Below are 13601 nucleotides of genomic sequence, written 5' to 3' on the forward strand. Positions count from 1 at the left end.
TCAGCCTCATTCTCCAGGAGTGGAAGCCGTTCTTGTCCTCCAACCCCAAGGTCTAGTTGAGTTTCTAGAAAGGCAGGATTTCTGGCTCCCCACACGAAGCCCACAAACTCGAAGCCCACAAACTCTCCTGGAGTTCGAGGATTCAGGCGAACTGGAGAGCCAGTTTTCTAAGAGGCCACCAGGGAAGGGAGTGTTTAGCCCCACGACCTACTGGGGAGCTGTCTGATCACTCTGCACTCTGATTTCCCTCTCTTTTTTTCCCCCAGCACAAGAGACACACCAGGTAGAGGAAGCCCATTCTTAGAGCAGGGGCCTCACTCACCCAGTGCAGATAGAGGGTCTAATAATTAAGTTAGGGGAAAGAATCTAGGGTTAGATGGTCTTCCCCAGGTTTGAGACTTCCCACCAGTATTTTAGGTGGTTCAGTGCGGAGGAGGTCTGTGGGCTAAAGGATGCTCTGAGCCAGCTCTGGGTGATCTGCTATGAGTGGCTGTCATCCTATATGCTGGGAAGGAGCAGATCCTGTAGCTGCTGGTGCTGGAGCAGTTCCTGACCGTCCTACCTGAGAAGGTCAACACCAGGGTGTGAGAGCATTACCTGGAGAGTGGAGCTGAAGCTGTAGCTGTTCTGAGGACATTGTGAAAAACCTGATAGGACCGGGAGAGTGGTGGGAAGGAAATCAGGTGTTTCAAGTTAAGATTCAGAAGCACAGATGCATTGCCTTTTGGTACCCAACTTGAAGGCGGCAACCGTTTTGCTATCCCTAGGCACATCCATTGAGGTTTTCAACAAACAGTGTGCTTGCCTGTTTCAGGGAATTATCTGCTCCTCGTCAATGGATTTTTGAGCTTGTGTTTCTGAGGTGCTTGGTTTTTTATTCTTTCCTCTATTCCTTTTCTTATGAAAGAAATTTTTAATTCTTCCTGTGTCCCAAAATCAGATACCACCTTTCCTGTAATATGCTCTGTAAGTGGTCACTGAATATATGATTAAATGATTTGGAAAGGGGGTTCCTGCGATCACTATTTTGGGGTTTTGGTGAAAGTTCCACAGAATGTCTTTAAATGTTTACAACAGATAGCTGTGTTTCCCTAGTAAATTGGAATACTATCTTGAGAAGGAATCTGAGGGCATTCCCTGGCAGTCCAGTGGTTAGGACTCCGTGCTACCACTGCAGAGGACCTGGGTTCGACCCCTGGCCCCTGGTTGGGGGAACTAAGATCCCATGTCTCACAAGCCACATGGTGCGGCCAAAAGAGAAAAAAAAAAAAAAGAGAGAGAGAGAGAGAGAAGGAATCTGCGTCTTAAATATGGACCAAGCAGAATGAGGTGCTCTTATCAGTTACTGATGTTTGCCATGAGTATCTGTGGTGTGAGTGTCTATGTATCTGTATGTCTGCCTTTGTACTGAACTGTATCTCCTTAATGTCTTTGTGTCTTCAATCCTGCCATACTCCTGAAATGAACATCCTTCTTTACTGAAAATATTGAGGCTCCCTGATTTACAATTTTATTCATATGGAATTCATATGGAATTTCAGGGGATCCCAATTGGCCAAACAATCTTGAAAAAGAAGAACAAACTAGGAGTACTCACACTTCCCAATTTCAAACGTTATTACAAAGCTGCAGTAATCAAAACATGGTACTGCTATAAGGATAGACATGTAGATCAATGGAATCGAATTGAGAGTACAAAAACAATGCCATACATCTACAAGCAATTGATTTTCAACAACGGTGCCAAAACCATTATATGTAGGGAAAATAGGCTTTTCAGCAAATGGTGCTGGGACAACTGGGTATCTCCATGCAAAAGAATGAAGTTGGACCCTTATCTCATACCATACACAAAAATTAATTCAAAATCAAAGACCTAAATGTAAAGCTAAAACTATAAAATTTTTAGAAGGAAACATAGGTCTAATCTTCATAGTCATGGATTGGGCAATGGTTTCTTAACTATAACACCAAAATCATAAGCAACAAAAGAAAAAATTGATAAACTGGATTTCATCAAAATTAAAACCTTTTGTGCATCAAAGGACACTCAATAAAGTGAAAGACCATCCACTGAATGGGAGAAAATATTTGGAATATCAGATCCTTAAATCTGATAAGGATCTAGTATCCAGAATATATGAAGAACTCAACAATAAAAATACAAACAACCCAATTTTAAAATGGACAAAGATTTGGGTAGACATTTCCCCAAAGAAGCTATACAAATGGCCAATAAGCACATGAAAAGATGCTCAACATCATTAGTCATTAGAGAAATGCAAATCAAAACCATAATGAAATATCACTTCACCCACTAAGATGACTAGAATTTAAAAATCAAACAGAAAAATAAAAACAAAATACCAAGTGTTGGCAAGGATGCAGATTAAATTGGAATCCATTTGTACATTGCTGCTGGGACTGTGAAATAGTAAATAGTATAGCTGCTGTGGGAAAAAGGTTGGCAGTTCCTCAAAAAGTTAGTAAAGTGTTACCATATGCCCCAGCAATTTCACTCCTAGGTATTTACCCAAGAGAACTGAAAACATAAACAAAAACTAGTACATGAATGTTCGTAGCACCATTATTCATAATAGCCCCAAAGTGGAAACAATCCAAATGTCCATCTGAAAAATTAGTAAATAAAATGTGGTATAGCCATACAATGAAATAATAATCATAAAAGGAATGAGGTACTAATACATGCTACAACATGGATGAACCTTGATAACATGATGCTAAGTGAAAGAAGCCAGTCACAAAAGACCACATACTGTATGATTCCATTTTTATGAAAAGCCCAGCCTAGGAAAATCTGTAGAGACAGAAAGTAGATTACTGGTTGCTTATGTTTGGGGGCTTGGGGATTTGCAGGTAACAGCTAAGTACTATAGGGTTTCTTTTTGAATTGCTGAAAATTTTCTAAAATTGTGTTAATGGATACACAACTCTGACTATACTAAAAGCCATTGAGGGCTTCCCTGGTGGCGCAGTGGTTAAGAATCCACCTGCCAGTGCAGGGGACATGGGTTCGAGCCCTGGCCCGGGAAGATCCCACATGCCACGGAGCAACTAAGCCCGTGTGCCACAACTACAGAGCCTGCGCTCTAGAGCCCGCGTGCCACAACTACTGAAGCGCGCGTGCCTAGAGCCCGCGCTCCACAACAAGAGACACTGCAATGAGAAGTCTGCGCACAACAAAGAGTACCCCCTGCTCGCCACAACTAGAGAAAGTCCGCGTGCAGCAACAAAGACCCAGCACAGCCATAAATAAATAAATTTATTAAAAGCCATTGAATTATATACTTTTAATGGGTGAATTATAGGGTGTGTGAACCATATGTCAATAAAGCTATTTTAGGGACTTCCCTGGTGGCGCAGTGGTTAAGAATCCGCCTGCCAATGCAGGGGACACGGGTTCGAGCCTTGGTCTGGGAAGATCTCACATGCCACGGAGCAACTAAGCCCATGCGCCACAACTACTGAGCCTGTGCTTTAGAGCCCGTGGGCCACAACTACTGAAGCCCGCATTCCTAGAGCCCGTGCTCCGCAACAAGAGAAGCCACCGTAATGAGAAGCCCGCACACCACAGCAAAGAGGAGACCCCGCTCGCCGCAACTAAAGAAAGCCTGCGCACAGCAACGAAGACCCAACGCAGCTATAAATAAATAAATATTTAAAATTAATTAATTAAAAGATAAAGCTATTTTAAAAGGGACACTATCAAGGAGGAGTTCAGAATGATGACATTTGGGTTTTTTTTCTGTCCTTGGTCACTTGGCTGGGCTCTGGCTATGCTAGATACAGGATTCTTTATGAAACACTGTGTAGCAGAAAGAAAACTGTTACTTTGCTAGTTGTTGCCAAAGTGTCTTTGGGGAATCAAGTATCTTTCCTTAGGAATGAGCCTTCCTAATTTACTTGGGGATCATTTGAGATTCAGAGGAGACAACCAAACCTGGAAACTGCTCTTTGTTGAGAATTTGAGGGTGAGGAAGAACTGAGAAGGGAAGTGTTTCTGCAGAAAAGGTGGGAGGCTGGGATGCTTTTGGACAGAAATGACTGAGAGACTCAAGGAAGAGAAGCCCGATATTCAGCATTAGATCATCTGCTGAATCCCACTGTGATATAAATGTCCCTTACTGTTAGCCCTGAATCAGCAATAAAACTTGCTGTCTTTTCTGTGTGATACTGAGAAGTATGAGTTTAAAAAGTAACGACTTGGCCCCTCCCCCCCCATATGAAACAATGGAGCAACTGCAACGTACAAAGCAGAGAATGAGGATTGAGCAGAAATCAGATCTGTCAGTGGTCCAGGGTATGTAAGACTCTGAATTCACAGAAATCTTCCAGAAGAGTGTGGCTGAGTGTTTGAATACATTGAATCTATATATTAAAGGACCCTGGGTTACATATGCTTGGAAAGCCAGAGTTTCTGAATATGACGTATGTTGCAGGCCTGGGTGCATTTATAGGTTACAAGATTTTAAAGGTGGGGGGAGCAGAGAATGTGGACAGCAGGAAAGAGGAGTAAACTCATTGAGACGGGAAAGAGGATTGTCCTCAGCAACAGGAGTGCCAGCAACAGTGGTCAATATTTATTGTGCAGGACAGAGAGGCACGGTTTTATGGAGGTTTTATGGAGGTTTCTGCTGGCTGACTCTGGAACCAAGCCCATGAAAATTGTGATGCTGACACCAGGGAATTCTGGTGAGAAGGCACAAGCAGGAGATCTCCAAGGAAAAGCTTCAGACACTGTGGCCCCCCAAGGCTCTTGGATATGCTCCAACAGCCTTTAATTTACCATGGAGATAAACACCCCACTCACTGGATGTTCGGATGAAGATCCAGTCATAGGGTTTCCTTCAGAGGTGAGCCAGGTGTCTTCATAATTCTGCAAAGCAGAGGATCAAGCAGAAGCTGAGACTTTTCCTAAGTGGGAAGAGACCTAAATGGAAGGGCAGGAGGTACAATCAACTGAGCACTTGGGTCCTGGTTCATTGGAAGGAGCCATCCAGTTGATGGGGATGCAGCTGGGTGATGGGGTGGGATGAGTGGTTAGGACACATCTGCGTAGAACCTGGTTTTCTACTTTGTAACGTGTGGGAGCTGTACTTCCCAGAGGGTGAGGGACTTGCCATGGGGGATCATCAGGACCCATACATCAGGGACAGGTAGAAAGAGGGACATCAGTGCCCCTCTCACCTGCTTCTCCAAACCGTTCTTTTGTTTCTACCACTGGGAAGTTATCAGTCGGTTCCTTGTGTCCTTGGGCGCTCTCTGAAGTTGGGAAGTAATTAGAAGAGGGAGATTTGTGCTTCCAGATCTTCCACCATCTCCCCAGGCCCAGGAGCACAAGCTCCAAAAGCGTGAACAAGAGACAGAGCCCAGTGACCCCAAACATGGTCTTCAGGAAGATGGTCTTCTCAGAGGGGCGAGACAGATTACAGCTTATACTACCAAGGCAAGGCTCTCGACGACACGCAAAGGAGCTGGGCATCTTGAACCCATACAGATGGTACTGCCCCCCCAAGGCTGCCCCTTCAAGGGCTAGTCGCACCCCCAGCTGTGCCACATAGGCCCAGAGCACCCTGGGGCTTCCAGGCCCCAAGGCATCTCTGCTTTTCTCCCCTTGGCGGATCAGGGTCTCCTCTTCCTTCTTCACCTTTTCAGATTCCTGCCAGTGCCAGATCACATGATACAGAGTGAAACCCATGTAGAGGGCACTGGGTACAGCCACCAGGGTGACCTGGAAGGCCCAGAAGCGCAGCGGGGAGAGAGGATGGAAGGCATCGTAGCAGGCGGCCTTGCAGCCCAGCTGCTGCGTGTGACACACGAACTCGCTCTGCTCGTCGCCGTAGACCCCTGTCCCACTGGCGGCCAGCAGCACGAGGCGGAACCCCAGGAGCACAGGAAGCAGGAGGCGCCCCACGGGGGTGGAGTGCCGGCTCTCCTCCACCACCAGCCGCCTCAGGAACCTGCCACACATCCTGTCAGGGAGAGAGGACAGTGGTGAGTGTAGGTGTAATGCTCACTGTCCTGTGGGAGAAGTGCCAGGCCAGCTCTTCACTCCCAATCCAACGGTGACTAAGGCAGGCTTCCTTGCTCCTCTCCCAGGACCTGGCTGATCAAATACCATGACCTGAGGGCACCTCTTTATAGTTAACGGAATCATCTATGTAGAATATTAATAGTGAGTGAGTGTGGGTGTGGCTTTCTCTTCTGTCCCCCCTCCTGTACTGCTGGAGGGGAGAGGAACTCTCAGCCTGCGGGGAGGCCAGGGTCAGTCTTTGTCTCTCTCTTTCCCTCCCTCCTGCTTCTGCTTCCCAAAGGCTAAATAGTCAGAGACCTGAGTCCTCTGAAAACCATTGCTTCCCTAGGTGATGGCTGCTAGGTCTGGTGCTACTGTCAGTGTCACCTGAATGCAATCAGTGCTGCCCCTGGGAGGGGTGTGCATTGCCTTGCCTGTCTGCCTTTCTCTGGCTTCAGGCCCCCAGGTGCTCACAGGTGTGTCAGTCTGGCCCCCAGAGACTGAAGTGAAGTTAGGTTAAGGGGCTCGATGGGGATCCAGTGAACAGAGTGAATGTCAAGGCTTGCTCTAGTCTGATGTTCTTCAGACCTAACCAGCTTAGGAGAGGAGAATACTTTGAAGAAAACCCAGCAGAATCTACTGGTTAAACATAATGGTGTTTGGGCCAAAGCCAGAGGTGACTGGATCAAAATTCAACTCTGCTTCGTCATTGCTCCTTGGGTTTACATCTCCCTCGTGGTGAGAGGTGACCATGGTCGAGGACAGGCTTCAGAAATTCTTCTGTTCTCTGGACAAAATGCCGTCATGCTACAAGCCCAGTTTGCCATCTTCTTCTCTGTCCTCCTCAGCAGCCCTCCTCAACGCCAAGCTTCTCTTTCTAACCCTCCCCCTTCAGCCCAAACTCTTACATACCTGGTTCCCCTCACTCTCAGAAGACCATGCAAAGCTCTTATTCCAGAGAAAATAGACTTGTTAGTGTGAAACCCTGAAGCTCCTTCTTCTCGAATCTTCACAGTCACGTCCTGCTGTAGCATCTCAGAGAAAGAAGTGTCTTTCCACTTGTCCAAGGTTTCCCTCCCTTTCAAGTCTGTGTCCCTGGGTCACTCCTTCCAGCTTCTTCAAGAATTTGACCCCCTAATTATCTTTGCTGTAATTCAGACCATCCTTGTATCTGCTCTGACCTTGAACTTGCTTCGGTTTCTTCCTGTTAAGTCTAATAATAATAACCTGAATTTCTAAGTTAACATGGCAGCAAGTGAGACAGGCCTAATTTATCTCACGTCAGCTTCCCAATTATAATACCCAGAGAGATGCACAAAACAATCTTAAATGAGTATTAGTGTTATAAACTATAGATAAGAATGGACCACGTGCCAAAACTTAGGCCGAACGGTCACTTTTGTGCAGTCAAAAGAGATGGATTGAGATGCTTCCAAGGGACAGTTCTAAGGGCCTCAGTTGACCAGAGAATTATGTCACCATCCACCAACTGTGAGAAACCCTGTTTGAGCCACTAAGAATCAGAGTCTGAACCTCTGCCTGCCCCTCAGTCCCTGTCTTTCTTCTTCCTTCATAGACTGTGAAAACTTAGAAGTATATCAGGCTGCTGAAAATTCTTTTCTATAAAATTGGGTTAAAATTTTTAGAAGAAATTTATTTCCAGTCTCTAGAAAGATGCAGAATTGGTCCCATGATTAAAGATGGCATATTGAAGATAAAGATTTATCCCTTCTCATCCCTAAGACTCCTCAAAAATGAGAGTAAATGGATCTTTACATGTGTACACCCACTATAAATAGAGTAGGAGATAGATCATCAGCTTGATCTTTGAAGGCAATAAGACAGATTCTGGGGGAAATTAGATCAGGATGCTAAAAAGCACATTGGATAATTCTTCCAGAATTCAAAGGAAGAAGATGAATAATTGAAAATAATAAAAGGTAAATAGATAAGGAACAAAATCTGTTTCTAACTTGGAAATCAAGACAACAGTAAAACAAAGTCACTAGCTTACGTATTGGTGAGAAAGCACTTAGTGAAGTGTCTAGGAAAGAAGTGGTTTCTCCATAAATGTTTCAGTTTTGTTTGGTGAAAACAGCTCCACAGCAAGTTTCAAGGCTGGTCCTGGGTTTCTCAACCTTGGCACTGTTGATGCTTGGGGACTGATAATTTTTGTTTAGGGGTAGCAGGGGTGCTGTCCCATGCTTTGTAAGATGTTTAGCAGCATTCCTGGCCTCTGTCCACTAGATGCCAGTAGCACACTTCTCCCCTCCCACCCACAACTGTCTCCAGATACTGCTAAGTGTCCCCTGGGGTCAAAATCACCCCTGGTTGAGAACCACTGCTTTAGGGTAGCACTGGTCCATCACCTCTCCACTCTTGGCTTCAGTTGCCAGCTCTGTAAAGCAAGATGTCTGCACCAGAGCATCTCAGAGGGCTTTTGTAGGGCATGATAATCAGCCCATTTCCATGCTGGTTGTACATCCTCCTGTGAGGATGCCTGCAGCCTCTCCCACCTCATAAGTTCAAAGGGTCCCAGCACTTGGGGTTGGGGGAGAGCCCTGGGCTCTGGGGGTTTCTGCCCTGGCCCTCCTGGCGAGTCACCAGACTAAATGCTAACTTGGTAAATTCTCAAATCAAGCTCTCCGCCTCGTCTCATTTCCAAGTGCAGGCCCAGCATTGTCTACACATGTTGCCAGCACATCCCCAGCAGACCTGGAATTTAACACAGAGCAGCCCTGACATATTCCAAGTGTCGGGAGTTTGAGTAGCTTCCTGAAGCCCTCTCTCTGGTTCTTCTTTCCCGTGCCCACCCCAGACCTGTAGCCAGACACCCAGATGTCCTCTGAGAGGCTCTCAGAACCGAGCTGAGGTCTCCAGGGCTCACCACAGAGCTTTGGGGGTTTGGAAGGGAGAGAACAGAAGCAGGACAAGAGGGCTTGCTTGAGATCCCTTGGTTTGGAGCACCCTTCCTGCCCTTTGCCCCGTGGCTGTTATAACCAAAACAATGCTTATTCAACACACATTCCAGGGCCTCCTGGAGGGAGCAGACAATAAATATCCTGCTCCATCTCCCCAAGTCTGCAGACCAAAGGGAGTTTCCTATAAACCGAAGCTCAAACACAGCTGTCTGTCCTCCCTCCTCCCCTGCTTTCCTGGAACCCTGTGGTCTCCCCATCTGTTCCAGCCATCTCCAGCCCACCCCTCTCGTTCTCTGAGACCCGCATCCTCCTCCCACAAACACGTCTGCAGCTTTGCCCACAGGGGGCCAGAGACCCCAGGCTAAACTTCGAGACCTAGGGAGCTGAGGGCTCAGCATTGTTGAGAAAGCTCAAGGGACCACTCTGTTTCTCCAAGGGGAGAAATAGTTTGCAAATCAATTTATTCGGGAGGGGGCTGGCAGTATCTGAGCCCTGTCAAGATTTTAGAAGCAGTTCCTATGAGCTCAAGAGTTGGGAGAAGGAGGAAAACCCAGAGTTTGAGGGGATTTTCAAATACGTAAACAGATTTTTTTAAATTCCATAACAGTTTTGTTAAGAATTTTTCTAAGCATCTCTTGTTCTTTGGGAGAAAAATTTCAGGATACTATGGGCGGCAGAATCCACCTCAGAGAGTTAAGGCATGAAGGAAGGATGTCCACTGAGGCCAGCACTAGAGCAGCTCCCTGCTTCCAGCTCACCCCACCTGGCCTAGAAAACATTCCAGATCTTTTACTAAAGTGCGGTCCATGGTGCAGCAGCTCTGTCATCACCAGGGGTGCAGAACCTCAGGCCACATCCCAGGCTTAGCAAGTCAAGTCTGAATTTTAATAATAATCCCCAGGCCGTGGGCGTGTGCATTAGAGTTGCAGATGCACAGCCCAGAGCCCCAGGTGGTCCCCACAACCACTACCCCAGGCCCTGTGCCAGCCCAGCTTTGCTCTGCCCTGGCACTCACCTGGCAGCTTCGAGCAGAAGCACCAACAGCCGGGGAAAGAGGCAGAGGTAAGAGCCCTCAGGCTGGAGCCCGCAGGGTCCCAGCTCTCCCCCAGGCCCTGCCTCCATGCCTCCACCCACTCCTTCCCCCGCCCCTCGTCTTTCCTGGCAGCCTTAGCGCAGGGTCAAAGAATTGCAGCCAGAGGGGCAGGCAGCCCAGCTGCTAAAGAATGGGCTCTGGAGAATAACCCTCTGTTGTCGAGGGTGAGGGCTCTGTCTTCTAAGTGAACTGAAATGGGGATTTTCAGATCATCTGAAAAGGGGGCAAAGGCTTTGGCATGTTTTCAATATAGGGGCTTGCAGGCAACAACAGGTAGAATTTCATACATTTATCTCTGGACATCCTCTCTTCTTGGCTGGGAGAAACGGGCTCTCTGCAACTCAGGGAGCCCAGCCCCTCTCCGCCAGGCCCAGGGAAAATTGCACCACCTGAGTTCCAGATACTGCCCCTGTGGAGATCTGGAGCATCATTCCACTATTTTCTAGCATTTCACATTGTTATAGAGAAGTTCAAGTCCAGCTCAATAGTCTTCATCTTTTAAGTGATTTGATCTTTTTGACAGTTTGCCAAATGGATGATTTTTTACCTTTGAAGCCTGTTCACTCCTCCAGGGGATACTACTCAGCTAGACATAGAAACCTCTCACTGGCTCTTTCCTGTTCACATCTGGTACACAGGAAATATGGATGCATCCTTAGGGCCAAGAAACTCTGGGCATACAGGCCATTTCCAACACAGCCACATCTCCTTCCATTCATCTGCTGGATATCCTATCTCCTGCCTTTTTGATTTATCAGTCGGGAATCAACACAATGGAGCCCCTCTCACTAGGCATGAGATACAGGAGGCAGCACCCTCACCCCTTTCCCTTGGGGAGAATTAACAGCACGTCTCTTTCCAAGGCAGCTTCCCTCCAGAGTTAATCCTCTCTCCCTCTAATTTCCAACAACTCTGCCATTTTATACAACTTAGACATGGGTGTAGCGTTCGAGTGACATAACTTATTTATTTGGTTTTCCTTTGAAATACTGTATTTTAGACTAACAAATCACTTTAGAATGTCACATGTGTTGTGTTTTCTAAAATATTCCATCTTGAAATCCCAGTCCAAATTTCCAATATCTTGTTACACCAACATTTATTTAGTTGTTTAATAAATGATGGATATTCTAAGTGCTAAATGGTTATTAATTCACACTTCATAACAACCTTATGAAGTAAATACTGTTACTGCCCTCGTACAGAGGAGAGAAATGAAGAATAGAGAAGTTAAATAACTTGTAAAAGGTTGACCAGCTAGTGAGTAAAGGAGATGGGATCTGAAAAAGCAATCTGGCTGCAGATAGCAAACCCCTAAACACTACTATACTCCTAGCTTCATCATATTTCAAATTACCAGCCCTTAAAGACCTTTTGATGGTAAATCCACTATAATTTCATACCCTCAAGAAAATAAAAATCCTCTGCTGGCATTTTCTCCATCTTAATGACTAGCTATGCCATCAACCCTGGATTCCAAGCAAAAACTTAGGTGTCATCACTGACAACTTCTCCTTCATTGAGCACATCTTATCATTCTACTGGTTGCACAGATTTCTGTCCCATGAATTAAGAAGGTGCCTTAGTTCAAGACTGGGTTACCGGGACTTCCCTGGTGGCGCAGTGGTTAAGAATCCACCTGCCAATGCAGGGGACATGGGCTCGAGCCCTGGTCTGGGAAGATCCCACATGCCGAGGAGCACTAAGCCCACGTGCCACAACTACTGAGCCTGCACTCTAGAGCCCGTGCTCCACAACAGGAGAAGCCACCGCAATAAGAAGCCCACACACTGCAATGAAGAGTAGCCCCCGCTCGCAGCAATGAAGACTCAATGCAGCCAAAAATAAATAAAGAAATTTACAAAAAAAAAAAAAAGACTGAATTACCGAAATGTCACCCTAGTATCGCTGTTTCTAGACTTGTCCACCTCTATCTAATGCATTCCTTGCATTGCAGACAATATTTAATTCAATTCTTATTTAGATTTACCAACATGTTTACCAGTTTCTTTGCTCGGTGTTGCTTCTTCAATTTTATGCCTTCCTCCGGATTAACTCTTTTTCTCCTTCTCTCTCTCTCTCTCTCTCTCTCTTTTTTTCTTGGTGACCGTGCTCTTAACCATTTTTGTGTTCATTTTAGTAGTGTTAAATATATTCACATTCTTGTTGTTCAGTGGATTTCCAGAACTCTTTCATCTGGCAAAACTGAAACTTTGTACCCATTTCTACCTGCCCTCAGCCCCTGGCAGCCATTATTCTATTTTCCGTTTCTATGAATTTGACTACTTTAAACCCCTCATATCAGTGGAATCATAGAACATTGTGACTGGCTTATTTTCCTTAGCGTGATCTCTTCAAGGTTCATTCATGTTGTAACATCTATCAGAACTTCATTCCTTTTTTTTTTCAATTTATTTATTTTTGCTGTGTTGGGTCTTCATTTCTGTGCGAGGGCTTTCTCTAGTTGTGGCAAGCGGGAGCCACTCTTCATCGCGGTGCGCGGGCCTCTCACTATCGCGGCCTCTCTTGTTGCGGAGCACAGGCTCCAGACGTGCATGCTCAGTAGTTGTGGCTCTCGGGCCTAGTTGCTCCGCGGCATGTGGGATCCTCCCAGACCAGGGCTCGAACCCGTGTCCCCTGCATTAGCAGGCAGATTCTCAACCACTGCACCACCAGGGAAGCCCAGAACTTCATTCCTTTTTAAGGTTAGATGATATTCCATTGTGTGTATGTATGTGCCACATTTTGTTTATCCATTCATCCACTGATGGACAGTTGGGGTATTTCCACCTCTTGGCTATTGTGAATAATGGGCTATGAACATAGGTGCACTAAATTTTCTTCTTGAGGTACAACCTTTAGTATTTCTTCTACTAGGGAACTGTCTAGGGGTAAACTCTCATTTTTTCTTTCTTTTTTTTTTTATTGAGGTATAGTTGGTGTACAATATTATACAACATAGTGATTCACAATTTTTAAAGGTTATATTCCATTTATAGTTACTATAAAATATTGACTATATTCCCTGTGTTGTAAGATATATTCTTGTAGATTATTTATTTTATATGTAGTAGTTTGTGCCTCTCAATCCCCTACCCTTCTCTTGCCCCTCCGCCCCTTCCCTCTCCCCACTGGTAACCACTAGTTTTTTCTCTATATCTGTGAATCTGTTTCTTTTTTGTTAGATTCACAAGTTTGTTGTATTTTTTAGATTCCACATGTAAGTGATATCATACAGTATTTGTCTTTCTCTGTCTGACTTATTTCACTTAGAATAATACCCTCCAGGTCCATCCATGTTGTTACAGATGGCAAAATCTTATTCTTTTTTATGGCTGAGTAGTATTCCATAGTGTGTGTGTGTGTGTGTGTGTGTGTGTGTGTGTGTCACATTTTCTTTGTCCATTCATCAGTTAATGGACACTTAGGTTGCTTCCATATCTTGGCTATTGTAAATAATACTGCTATGAACATTGGGGTGCGTGTATCTTTTCGAATTAGTGTTTTCATTTTTTCTTTTTTTTTTTTTTTTTTTTTACTATATACCCAGGAG

General features: G+C 45.4%; 1 protein-coding gene across 1 annotated transcript; it reads right to left on the reverse strand.

Annotated features, from left to right (window-relative positions):
• Nucleotides 1-4511: 4511 nt before the first annotated feature.
• GJC3 (gap junction protein gamma 3) lies at nt 4512-10069 on the reverse strand. The gene is made up of 2 exons (XM_082644778.1): nt 9971-10069; nt 4512-5993 (listed from the first exon to the last, which is right to left on the reverse strand). The coding sequence occupies exon 2, from the start codon at nt 5990-5992 to the stop codon at nt 5168-5170; it is 825 nt and encodes a 274-aa protein (XP_082500904.1). The 5' UTR covers nt 5993; nt 9971-10069; the 3' UTR covers nt 4512-5167.
• Nucleotides 10070-13601: the final 3532 nt, after the last annotated feature.

The sequence above is a fragment of the Mesoplodon mirus genome (genome assembly GCF_964341445.2).
Source record: "Mesoplodon mirus genome assembly, chromosome: 15".
Classification (NCBI taxonomy): Eukaryota; Metazoa; Chordata; class Mammalia; order Artiodactyla; family Ziphiidae; genus Mesoplodon; species Mesoplodon mirus.

Bases quoted from the DNA above. Each gene is read 5' to 3' on its own strand.
- GJC3 (XM_082644778.1), bottom strand. From the start codon at position 5,992: ATGTGTGGCAGGTTCCTGAGGCGGCTGGTGGTGGAGGAGAGCCGGCAC.